This window comes from Sparus aurata, chromosome 10, assembly GCF_900880675.1.
Source record: "Sparus aurata chromosome 10, fSpaAur1.1, whole genome shotgun sequence".
Lineage (NCBI taxonomy): Eukaryota > Metazoa > Chordata > Actinopteri > Spariformes > Sparidae > Sparus > Sparus aurata.
In genome coordinates, this window is record NC_044196.1 from 255,719 (window position 1) to 269,033 (window position 13,315).

Genomic DNA, 13,315 nt, shown 5'->3' on the forward strand with positions numbered 1-13,315 from the left:
AAAGAGGGGAGGAGGAGGAGGAAGAGGGGGAGGAGGAGGAGAGAGAGGAGGAGGGGAGGAGGAGGAGGAGGAGGAGGAGAGAAGAGGAGGAGGAGAGAGAGGAGGAGGAGAGAGGAGGAGAGAGAAGAGGAGGAGAGAGAGGAGGAGGAAGAGGAGGAGGGGGAGGAGGAGGAGAGAGAGGAGGAGGAAGAGGAGGAGGAGGAGACTGGCTGCCATGTCACTGAGAATGTTTTGTTCACATCAACAACAGAAAAATCAACATGGAAGCAGCTGTTGTTCTGGTTTGTTAAGTTGTTGTTGGACTTTTTTTTGTCTGTCTCTCTCTTTACATCATTTCAAACTGGGTCTGCAGTCATTCACATTTACATTTTAGGGCATTTATGAGACTCTTCTGTCCAAAGTGACTGACAGTAATTCATACATACATTCATACACTGAGGGTGGCGGCAGCACATCAGGAGCAGTCTGTTATACCTCTGTACCACAGCAGTCAGAGATTTGTTTGACTTGAATAAAGGTTATAATGAACTGACCTACTTTGTACTTTTATCTCAGTTAAGTTTTATTAGTTTTACTTGAACTTGAAAAGGTTCAGAACCTTTACACAGTGAAACATCTGTTGGTGGCTGAATGTCCGACACAACCTGAACGCAGCATATCTCTAACGGGGCTGATTTCTGGGAAACCACAAGACCACATCCTGAAGTTATAAAGAGACACAAGCAGGACGCTGATAACAGAACAGAGACTGAACCAGCAGCAGAGAGACCAGCAGCAGAGAGACCCCTGCAGCAGAGAGACCAGCAGCAGAGACCAGCAGCAGAGACCAGCAGCAGAGAGAGACCAGCAGCAGAGACCAGCAGCAGAGACCAGCAGCAGAGAGAGACCAGCAGCAGAGACCAGCAGCAGAGACCAGCAGCAGAGAGACCAGCAGCAGAGAGAGACCAGCAGCAGAGAGAGACCAGCAGCAGAGAGACCAGCAGCAGAGAGAGACCTGCAGCAGAGAGACCTGCAGCAGAGAGACCAGCAGCAGAGAGAGACCAGCAGCAGAGAGACCAGCAGCAGAGAGACCTGCAGCAGAGAGACCTGCAGCAGAGAGACCTGCAGCAGAGAGAGACCTGCAGCAGAGAGACCAGCAGCAGAGAGAGACCTGCAGCAGAGAGAGACCAGCAGCAGAGAGACCAGCAGCAGAGAGAGACCTGCAGCAGAGAGACCAGCAGCAGAGAGAGACCAGCAGCAGAGAGAGACCAGCAGCAGAGAGACCAGCAGCAGAGAGACCAGCAGCAGAGAGAGACCAGCAGCAGAGAGAGACCAGCAGCAGAGAGACCAGCAGCAGAGAGAGACCAGCAGCAGAGAGACCAGCAGCAGAGAGAGACCTGCAGCAGAGAGACCAGCAGCAGAGAGACCAGCAGCAGAGAGAGACCTGCAGCAGAGAGAGACCTGCAGCAGAGAGAGACCAGCAGCAGAGAGACCAGCTCCTATTCAGTCATGTCCAGGTTAACATCCTCTCCACTGACGCTCCTCCTCACCTGTTCATGGATCATCGCTGTTAGCGGAGGTAAGGAGAGCGCGTGTCTGCGTGTGTGTGTGTATGCGAGAGAAAGCATATGCGTGTTTTTCTTCACATATGACGTCTGAAGTTCCAGTTGTCTTTGAGTGTTGACGTCACTACTCTGAGCTGGTTTATGATTTGAATGATCGTTAGATCACACACTTCAGGTTCCAGGGCGGTTCCTCTTCCGTGCAGCCGCCCAGAGCGCTTTTGTGGAGGGGCGGTAGGGGGGTGGGCCATACTGCAAATTTTAGTATGGATCTGATTCCAAGTAATTACAGGGCCAGTATTGCCAATACCGATAGTGATACTGATACTTTTTACTTGAAAATTCCTGATCATTGAATGATTTTTGTCCTTTTGCCTTTAATTAGCTGATCATGATTATGATAATAATAAAACACAGGACAAAGATTTTAGCCAAATAAGAAAAAAATATTTAGCATAATTAAATCTATAACCTATCTGCATGAAGCCTAAATAGGAATACTAATGTTCCTTCAACACATACACAACAGGATTAATATTTTCTGCCATATTCATACTTCAGAGCGTGGGCGGTGGGCGTCCAGCGACACACACACACACACACACACAGAGTGAGAATCCGTTTAGTTGTAGTGTTGAGAATCAACTAACTCCTTTAAAGCAGAGCTCCACCAAAGCGCCTGCAGTCGCTGCGGGAGGTTAACTGATGTGTCAGTGTTTCCTCTATATGCATTCTGCTGCTGGATTAAAAAAGACATGAGTTCTGTAGGTTTAATATCACGGGGAGCGAATGGCGAATTTCAGTTGCACACAGTGAAAGCACCACACCCTATGTTATCTCAAAATTGATTATTATTGTCATTACTCCTATTTGTATAATTTCTACAAGTCACCGTTTAAGTTGAGTGACTGAAATCCTCGTCATCCTATTCAAAGGCTGCAACAGGCGACTCATCGACCCGGGCTGAAGTTAGTTTCAGGTTGGATAGTCGATAGTTGGATATTCACTCTGGTCCAGCTGAGACTTTACTGAGGTTCACCCAGAGTGAGCAGCAGTTTTTCTCAGTAGCTTCCACGTCATGTGACCCACTGACTTCTGAAACAGATTCTGTTTCCATAAAAAATATAAAATGATAAAGAAAATAATGATAAAAAGTTCTCTAATACTCAAGAGGTTAACATATTTTCAACTTCTACACTATTTTGTCTCATGTCTTAGATTCTGATTCTGAAATTTTGAAAATTATTTCTTTTCTTCTTTTTTTCCAAAAATCTCATCATTTTTTTCTTCTTGCTAGGTTACAGTCTGCTATAAAAAATAGCACTGCTGCTATAAAAAGATCTGGGGGAAACACTGTTCTAAGAATTGTTGTTAAAATGATTAAGTTATTTTTCAATGGACATGTTTTTTGTTTTTGTGAGAAAAAAAGGGTGGGTGGTGGCAGTGGGGCTCGTTGGGTGCTCAGCCCCCCTGAAGCTCTGACCCTAGAATCGTCCCTGCTTCAGAGAGAACCTGAGTGAGCAGAGTGGGGAGGTGGAGAGGAGCGCTGCACGTAGGAACTGAGAGAGACGCTGTGATCACACAAACTGAATACATACAAGTGATCTGCTGAAGTTATGGAGAGAAACTACAACAAAAATATCGATCTCAGCACTATCAATATTTGGATCGATCCGCCCACCCCTAGTCCACAGTGACCGGCTCTGGCTCTGGTGCCTCTGGGTTTATCTCATCTTGGCAGATCGCCCCGAACCGGCTGCCTTAAATTTGTCTGCACTCAGTTCAAAGCTGTGCTTCGTGTTTGATTGGTCAAATCAGACGCACATTTTTGAGTGAGTGAGTGAGTGAGTGAGAGAGAGAATATGAAAGCTGCGCTCTGATTGGCTGAGTGGATGTTGCTGTTCATCACATGAGAAAGTTGAAGCAGCTTCATGTTTCACAGTGTCAACAGATGTTCTGAGTGATGAGTGGATGTCTCCAGGTGATATCAGGGTTCCTGTCTGTTCTCTGCTGTCCTTTACTCATCTAACAGCTGATCCTCTCTACATCTGTTTTATTTTTTCATAGAGACTGTGGTGGTACAAGTGAAACATGGACAGGATGTAACTCTGCCGTGTGACACTGGTAACGTCAACATCATAGTTGCAGAGTGGAACAGATCTGACCTGGTGGCTCCAGACTACGTCCTCTTTTACAGTGATGGACAATCAGATCCAACCCACCAGCACTCATCCTTTAAAGGTCGAGTGCAGCTGGTGGGCGGTGAGCTGAAGAATGGAGACGCGTCTCTGATCCTGAAGAACGTGAAGAGAGAAGATGTCGGTACTTATGAGTGTCGAGTTGAAACACCTGGTTCAGGACGTAACAAGACTCCATACAGCATCGTCAAGTTGCAGGTGACAGACCCAGGTGAGTGTGTGTCTGTGTGTAGATTAGTGTGTGTGTTGATCAGTGTGTGTGTCTGTTAGAGCTGGGTATCACCAGGTACCTCGCGATACGATACTATCACAATATTTTGCCAACGATAATATTACGATACAGCGATTCTGCGATAATCGATATATTGCAAGAAATTTCATCCACGATACATCACGATATCTGTGTCACTGAAGAAATTCAGAATTTATTGACTGCACTGAATCCATTTCACAGGAATTACAAAACATTGTCAATCAATTTAACTTGAATGACAGCCAAGTAAACAAAGAGTATATTGCACAGTGTCTCTTCTTACCACACACACTGACTACAACTATCATTAAATATCTATATGTGTGGGTTTCAGAGCTACTGAAACCATGTTTTAAATGTTATTTGGTTGTATACCTATGTTTGAATAAAGGTAAAGCTGTCCTCCGAAGAGGGGTGGTGGTGGTTGGCCAAAATTTTTTTTTTTTTTTTTTTTACATTTTCACATTTTCAAATATCGATATTTGGCACCAGTATATCGATAACGTACCTCGAGATGAAATATCGCGATATATTGTAGTATCGATATTCTGGCACACACCTGGTGTCTGTGTGTAGATCAGTGTGTTTATCAGTGTGTGTCTGTGTGTAGATCAGTGTGTGTCTGTGTGTAGATCAGTGTGTTTATCAGTGTGTGTCTGTGTGTTTATCAGTGTGTGTCTGTGTGTAGATCAGTGTGTGTCTGTGTGTAGATCAGTGTGTGTCTGTGTGTAGATCAGTGTGTGTGTCTGCTGATCCACTGTTCACTCATGTGCTGACTGATGTTCACTGTCACCTCCAGAGGACCAGAACAGAACCTAAAAATGAGAGTCAGGCGGCAGAGAAAGAAGATAATAATGGCGTCAGCGAACAGGTCATGTGTAGCCTGCAAGCTAGCATCAGCACCATACACACAGAGATTAAAGCTATGTCTTCAGATATGAAGACGGAGCTCAATAACTTCCAAGACATCTTCACCAGAGTAATGAAAAAATAACTAGCTGATTTTAGACTTCAGGCTAAATGAAATCACCACTGCCCTGAGAGACACTGTGGGTCGAGTGGAGGAAGCAGAACAACAGGTGGCGGACATGGAAGATTGGAGCGCCGCTGCTGAAGAGGTGATATGCGACGCGCTGCACATCCAAGACAACATACAAGCAACTGACAGACCTTTAATCACGCTCAAGGAGAAAAAACCTACATATATACAGGATTCCAGAGAGGACTGAAGAGGACAACATTGAAGTGTTTATTGAAAACTTTATAAACACGGAGCTGTCCCTCCCCGGTGATGAACTTGGTATACTCCTGCCTCTGCAAAACAGTTTACCTTCTTCTCCCACTCTCATGCTGTTTATTCAAAGGTGACAATTTTTTCATGTTTAGCTCAAAGACCGAATCAAACTGTGACATAGGGACTAGAGATGTGTCTGATCATGCAGGAGTGTATTTGAGACTCCATTTGGATGTTCAACCCAACAGCACAGTCTAGACTTGATTCTAACCTCCTGATTGTCGACAGTGTGAAAAATGTATTGACAAGGAAATTAAGGAATACATGGAATTTAATAGCAATGAGGAAGTTTCACCAAGTGTTCTGTGAGATGATGCAAAGGTGATGCTGAGGGGCAAACTTATAATGTATAACCCACAAGAAGGAAAACAGAAATAAGTGACCGACCTAAAAAACAAACTACAAACATTGGAACAAGAGCATGTTGAGCTAAACGACCCATAAATACAACAAAAGATGAATGAAACAAAGCAGGAATTAAAGAAGATATGTGACAACCAAGTGGAGCTCAAACTGAAATATATAAAACAGTGTTATTATGAAACTAGTTCTAGAGCTATGAAGATACTGGATACATGGAAACTCTCTGAACAACAATCTGAAAGGTCAGTCTTTAAAATCAGGGACTCTGATACCAACGAGACTCTCAACCTCAGGCAGAGAAACCCACAGTCATTAAAAGTTTCTTGGATTCTCTAGATTTACCATCAGAGACATGAAGCAAAATAAATTGGTTAGACGTAAAAAGTGAAGTACCGGGAGGAGACAGTACCCAGCAGACTGGTACAAGACATTTAGGGATTTATTGACACTTTTACTTCTCAATGTTTGAACTATGTCCTGAAGGGAGGTGACGCTCCAGCATCCTGGAAACAGGAGACAATATCTGTGATTCCAAAGGAGGGAAAGAAGACAGACTGCAGCTCGTACAGACCGATCTCAGTTTAAACAGAGATTACAGATTATTCACCTCAGTTATGGCATAAAGACTAGAAAATATAATCCCTGAACTGATTGACACTGACCAAACAGGATTTATTAAAAACGGGCAGACAGATGATAATGTGAGGCGAGCTTTGTTCCTAGTTGACAGCATTAGCAAAAACAATTATAAAATCTCAGGCGATCAGCCTCGACACAGAGAAGCCTTTCGACTCAGTGAGGTGGGAGTTTCTGTACTTGGTGTTGCAGCGTTTTTGCTTCAATGATGCAGTTATAGGATGTCTTTAACAATATATCACTCACTAAACGATCGGATCAAAATAAATGGCAAAGCTGTAACTTTAAATCAACGATGCCGACAGGGATGCCCACTAAGCCCCGCCCTCTTTGCATTATTCATCGAGCCACTTGCTCAACTAATTAGAGAAGATGTTGAAATAACAGGAATTCTATTTAAAGAGACAGAACATGAGATATGTCTGTACGTGGACTCTAGCCTGAATACACTTATGTCTCTCCTCGAACAGTTTGGTTCCTATTCAGGACACAAATTAAACATACAGAAAACACAAATCCTTGCTTATCTGCCACACATGAACATACATGAAAAGTACAATCTTAATTGGAAAACTACTGATATTAAATACCTCTTTGTTATTATACCAAAGGATCTCACTAATATTTATAATGTCAATTACTGTGACATCACCACAGAAATAAAACAGATTTGGAAAGATGTCACCTTTAACACTTAATATGTATAATCTGATAGAGATTATACAGATGATCATATTACATATTACGATTGTTGTTCTTCTTTCAAACCCTACCTGCACAGATACCAATAAACAGTTCAGTCAGTGGAAACTAATGATCTCCAGGTTCATCTGGAGGAGAGGAAGCCGAGAGTGCAGCTGAAAACACTTCATGTACCTAAAGAGAAGGGAGGAATGACTCTGCCATGACTAGAAGTTCTATATTGTATAGGCTTCGCCCTTTAAGGCTATCGCTAGTGGGTTTATCCCTTGCATACATGCGCAGCACTGAAAGCATTTTAGTCCACGCCCACCTACTGTGTGGACCTCACCTCCGGTCTCACCCTGTGTATAAATTGGGATGCAATTGGTTCCCATTTTTCTTCAGCGTTTAAGTATGCAGCATCTGAATCTTCAAGACGGCTTCAAGAAGCGATGTCTTCAGACAGCAGCGTCCGCATGTGTCCGGTCTGCCAGTTGGGCTACATTATGAGCTTTGACCTGCACGCCTGCTCCGAGTCGTGCCTCGGGCCGGTGCATGCCTGCATGGCGCAAACTCCTCAGTCGGTGTGCCCGTACTGTAAGCTCCTTCCTGCAGTGGAGAAGCATCGCAGAGCTGACCCTTTCGCCGCTGCTGCCGTGGATATTTTTCCCACCCTTGACATCTATCCCCTGGACGATGCCATCAACTTCTTCCATGAGGGATTTGAGTCGGACGACTCCGCCCGCCATGATTCTCACACAGGTCGAGCATGACTCCCACCCTCCCGCCGGAGGGGCTGGAGCCTGATGCCGTCCTGCCAGGTGCACACCCGGGTGTCCCTGGGGTCCCCGTCTCAAGAGCAGCCGGCTATAGGAGCTCTTCTCCGGGAGCTCCCGGCAATCATAGAGAAGGCAGCGGCCTACAAGAACCTGCCTGTTCCGCCAGCACATGCTCCACTTCCCCCGGATGACATGACAGGCAGCTTTGCTGCGGCCCTGGCGGCCCGACGTGACCCTGTCTGGCCCCGCTTCCCGGCCATCACGGCCTACCAATCAGGTGCAGCAGCTGAACCTGGGAAGCTGCGGGCTCCAGTCTCCACCTACGTTCCCATCACCAAGATTGAGGGCTGCACAGAGCAGGACTTCCCTCCTGTCCCTCCCGAGCCTGACGTCATTGTTCGGTGTCAGGACCAACATGCTCGGTGGACGGCAGCCGACCCCGCCCTCTGGCAGAGACCAGACGATAGCGATATTTGTCGACAGATCTCACCAATGCGCCTTTCAGACCTCGCCGCAGCCAACAACATTGCGCTGCTGGCGTACTCGGTGACAAAGATGGCCACCGAACCTGAGCTCCTGTCTGAACGGGCAGAGGAGCTCGGTAAAGCTGCAAATCTGTGGTGGACCACAAGCAGGAGAACTCAGAGGAAGCTGAAAGAATCGAGAGGCACGTGGCCCACACTCAGCATGATGTGCACCACTAGCGCTCCTCCGGTCACTGGCGGGACCACTGGGACCAGCGACCGAGGCAGAGACGCCCCGCTGCGTCTGCTCCTCTTCCTCCTCCACTGCCACCTCAGCTGTTTTTCCTTGCTGCTAAGCTGGCTTTTCGGGTTGTGTGTAATAAAGATGTGGGAAATGTTCAGGTTGTAGATGTTAACAACCGTTTTGAAATAAAACACAAACATCTTCCCCTAAAAAGCACTTTTTCTGCTGAAACTCAGTCTGCCCTCGAGTCTGCTGACTCAGCTGCAGGTCACACACTCCCCACACTGTGTGAGTCCGTGCTGCCTGTGAACCGAGAGGTTACAGGCAGCACGGACTCACGCCATTAAAGCAGCACATCTCCCCTGTGTCACACTGAGAGGTTTCCTCCACACATGTTGTAACTACACATGTGTGTGATAATGAGCCCACGAGCACCGTCACTAAGCCTCGTGTGGACAGCGCGCACACACCTCTGTCTGTGTGCAGCATCTCCTCTCCTCATCCTCCGGTGTGTGAGTGTTTGTACGCTCCTCAATGTCACGTTTCCGAGCGTTCTCCCCCTAAACGGCGGCTTGTTGACGCTGATGTGTCCGCTCATTACACACCGTCTCCCTGGCAGCGTCCAGCTGTGAGTCTGTGCGTAATGCTCCTCCAGAGACTTCCTCGTAGCTGGCTAGCAGCTACACAGCCTACCTCCCGAGGCGACGGACCCGACGCATCGGCACATCCAAAACTGGACCTTGGGTAAATAATGTCCGCCACGCTTTTTCGAGAACATTGCTGTCACGTTTGCTTTGTGTCTGGTGCAGAAAGAAACGGTAAAAACGGGCTTTTGTCACGAAAGTGTCCAAGCAGCAAGTTTGGTTGTTGAGGAACAGGAAGTTGTGGGACCTAGGCGGATGATTGACAGGCAACGACAGTCGGACAGCGATATTGAGAGTTGAGAGATTTAGCGTGTTTGGAGTGTGTAGTTAGTGTGTTATGTAGTGTTTGGTGTAGTGTGTTTAGTGAGTAGTGGAGTCGGTTTTTGTTTAATGAGTCAGAATAATGAGAAGATGCTGAATGTGGAGCAGGAAGGAGCTCAGGCAGACCTGAGCATTGCCTGCATATAAATGTTACATTTAACTTTGTACATTTTTTAAATGTAGCACAAATTTAGCAAACAACAGTTTATATTTGCATCATAAGTAGGGCCGGGACTTGATTAAAAAAATGTATCGAATTAATCAGAGGCTTTGTAATTAATTAATCGAAATTAATCGCATTTTAATCGCATATAAATATTTGACCTGAGAACAGTGAAAAGCAATTTTTTTCACATGGATTTTAGTATACCATTGAATAATGACTGAATACAGAAGCTTAAGCAACAAAACATTGTTTTTGTTTTTTCAAGACCAACAGACCAGTGCAATTTTTTTTATATTTTTTTGGCCTTTTTTGGCTTTATTGATAGTACAGCTGAAGATATGACAGGAAACAGGGAGAGAGAGAGAGAGAGAGAGGGGGAGTGACACGCAGCAAACGGACCCAGGCCGGGAGTCGAATCTGGGTCCGCTGCAGAGCCACGGAACATGGGACGCACGCTCTACCCACTGAGCTAAACGCTGACCGACTAGTGCAATTTTTGCCATAAAGTGCAGCAATAGCATGCTCTTATCTACGCTGCCATCCGTCCGCTTTTGAAAACAAAATTTCCCATCCACGGAGCCAACCAAAGCAGTCTCATCTGCTTCTTCGTTCATTGTTGTTGTCTGAAGTCATGAACGTTAGTTGGTGCTCCAGTGTAATCGGTACCCCTGAAACTCTTCCAGTGAGAAACGTTCCACTGTGCAAAAATGAGTGCGATTAAAATGCTTTAATTTTTTTAGCGCGTTAATTTTTGTGTAATTAATTAATCGTAATTAACGTGTTAAAGTCCCGGCCCTAATTATAAGTACAAAAAAAATGGTGTGTTGTAAATATGTTTATTTGTGGTTTTCACAGTAAAAAAAATCAAACTTTTTCTACTCGGATTTTATGTTTTTTTTGTGATTTCAGGTCCATTGTGTTAATACAGTTTGTCAAAATAAAAAAAATAACTGTACAGTCACACGTGTATGTATTTTGTATGTATTTTCACGTCTCCATCATCCCGAAACACAGACAATTCCTGCGTTTCTCATTCCAAGGGATGCAGTATCAGTAAAACCGTCTGCCATCCGGTTATTCCCTGGCTCCACGCACCCTCTCCGAGTGTGTGGAGACGGCCCTCCAGCCTTTACGCAGGATGGGGATAAGAGTGCTGTTTTATCTGGACGACCTGCTTTTGCTGGCTCGCTCCAGACAGGAAGCAGCGTTACAGACGAAAAGGCTGGTAACACATCTGTTGAGTCTGGGCTTCACGATCAACTGGGAAAAGAGCTCTCCTCTTCCCTCCCAGTGTGTGATCTATCTGGGAGTGGAACTGAACCCAGCCAGCATGAGAGCGCGGCTCTCTCAGCAGAGAGTGGAGGCGCTCACAGCTCTCCTCCACCGTGTTACGCCTCACAATGTGGTGACAGCTCTCTCTGTCATGCAGCTGCTGGGCATGATGTCAGCAGGTCATGTGGTGATTCCTCTGGGCCTGCTCCACATGTGACGGCTGCAGAGTTGGTTCATTCGCCTGCGCATCGACCCTGTGCGTCAGAGACCTGTCACAGGTGGTGGGTGGACAGTGGCCAGAGACTCACATGTCTTTCCACATAAACGTGCTGGAACTTCTCACTGTGTGGAAAGTGATCCAACATTTCGCCCCGCTGCTGCAGAATCAACATGTTCTGATTCGCACAGACAACAAAGCGACGGCAGCCTACATAAACCGGCAGGGCGGAGTCCGCTCCGCTCAGCTGCTGAACACAGCCAGACGGCTGCTGCGCTGGGCGCACACACACTTACTCTCCATCAGAGCAGTGTATATTCCCGGTGTATTGAACAGAGGAGCGGACATTATGCCGAGAGGAGGCCCTCGACAGGGAGATTGGAGCCTCCATCCCGACCTGGTCACCCAGATCTGGAACAGGTTCGGCAAAGCAGAGGTGGATCTGTTTGCCGCACACAAAAACGCGCAGTGCGCTCTCTGGTTCCCACTGAGCACACGAGACAATCCTCCGCTGGGAGTGGACGTGTTTGCGCATCGGCCATGGCCCAGGATGCTCCTTTACGCATTCCCTCCTGTTCCATTAATCCCTCGGTTCCTGGACCGAGTGCAGAAAGAGCAGCTGTCAGCGATTCTGATAGCTCCGGAGCACATGGGCGCGTCATGGTTTCCATGCCTGCAGCGGCTGATATCAGGCCGCCAGTGGGAACTCCCGTGGCGCGGGGACGCTCTCTCTCGGGCAGAGGGAGCGATCAGGAGTTAACCGGTGATAGGTCAGCGTCTGTGGGCCTGGCCGCTGAACGGGAACGCTTAGAGAGGCTGGGTCTCTCTCAGGATGTGGTGCGCACTATCCAGAGCGCGAGAGCCGCTTCTACCAGAGTGTCTTACACAGCCAAATGGACAGCTTTTCAGCGTTGGTGTGGAGAAAAAAACCTGGATCCAACTGCGTGTTCCCTGTCTCACGTGCTTTCATTCCTCCAACTGTTGGTGGACAGGAATTTGGCTTTCAGCACAGCTAAAACTTATGCTGCTGCTATTTTGTCCTGTCATGAAGGTTTCGGTGACAGATCGGTGTTCAGCCACCCTCTGATGAAACGTTTTCTGAGAGGCGTACGGAGACACAGACCGGTGTCACGCTCCTTAGCCCCTCAGTGGGATTTGGCGCTGGTTTTACGCGCGCTGGTTAAAGCTCCTTTTGAACCTTTGGATCAGGTGCCACTTAAGTTTTTGTCAGCCAAAACTGCTCTGCTGTTGGCTCTGACATCTGCAAAGAGAGTCAGTGATTTATCTGCTCTCTCTGTGGCTCCCTCGTGTCTCAGGATCCAAGGAGACGGCAGCTCGGCTGTATTACGGCCTAATCCAGCTTTTACGCCTAAAAGCATCACAAGCTCCTTCAGATCCAGGGTGATGACTCTGGATGGGTTCTTTCCTCCTCCTCACAACTCTGAGGAGGAAGCCACGTCTCATCTGCTCTGCCCCGTGCGTGCGCTGTCCTGCTACGTGGCGCGCACGGCTGCCTCGCGACGCACCCAGCGTCTGTTTGTGCACTACAGGGAACAGTCTCTGGGAATCCCCCTGTCTGCTCAGCGCCTGTCACACTGGCTGTGTGAGGCTGTGTCACAGGCATATCTCTCCTCTGGGATGGATCCCCCGGAGAGCATCAGAGCGCATTCCACCAGAGGAATCTCGTCCTCCACGGCTTTGCATGGAGGAATGCGGTGGAGGACATTTGCACTGCAGGCTTCCTGGTCTTCCCCCTGTTCTTTCATCCGTTTTTATCTACGAGATGTCTCCACTTTCTCTATGACTCACTCTGTACTGACTGTTTTGTCAGAGTGATGGATGTCGGATGATTTTGTTGTGCGCTCTCCCTCCTGCCTGTCTGCGCACGGAGAGCTGCCTGTTTCTCCCACTCTGTTCCTCGTTCAACTGTTACAGTGTGTAACCTTCGTCTCCACTCCCTCACAGCAGTGGGCTTTATTGTCCCCAACCTTGATCCCATCACAGAGAATGTTGCATAATATTCTACTATGCTGTGCCACTCAGGCACATCTGGGGTTTTTGTGATGCGTCTTTACGCATGACGCATGGCTGGGCGTGCAGCGTTATGGACTCGTTATTGGAGCAGGTGTGTTCGTGCTTGTGGTACCGGACGGACCCAGTGAGGCATGGACTACATCCTGCTTCGCCTTTAACCCACTAGCGATAGCCTTAAAGGGCGAAGCCTAAACGATATAGAACGATA

At 47.3% G+C, this 13,315-nt stretch overlaps 1 protein-coding gene across 3 annotated transcripts in view; it reads left to right on the forward strand.

Annotated features, from left to right (window-relative positions):
• Positions 1-13,315, forward strand: part of LOC115589970 (butyrophilin-like protein 2) — an 84,811-nt gene that overhangs the window by 57,072 nt on the left and 14,424 nt on the right. The window contains exons 1-3 of one of the 3 annotated variants that reach the window (XM_030431183.1): positions 975-996; positions 1,475-1,558; positions 3,609-3,950. In XM_030431183.1, coding sequence (XP_030287043.1) covers positions 1,489-1,558; positions 3,609-3,950 — 412 coding nt within the window. In that variant the 5' untranslated portion in view covers positions 975-996; positions 1,475-1,488. Of the gene's footprint in view, positions 1-974; positions 997-1,408; positions 1,559-3,608; positions 3,951-13,315 lie in introns of those variants that run through there. The other 2 variants (XM_030431181.1, XM_030431182.1) reach the window with 2 other exon arrangements.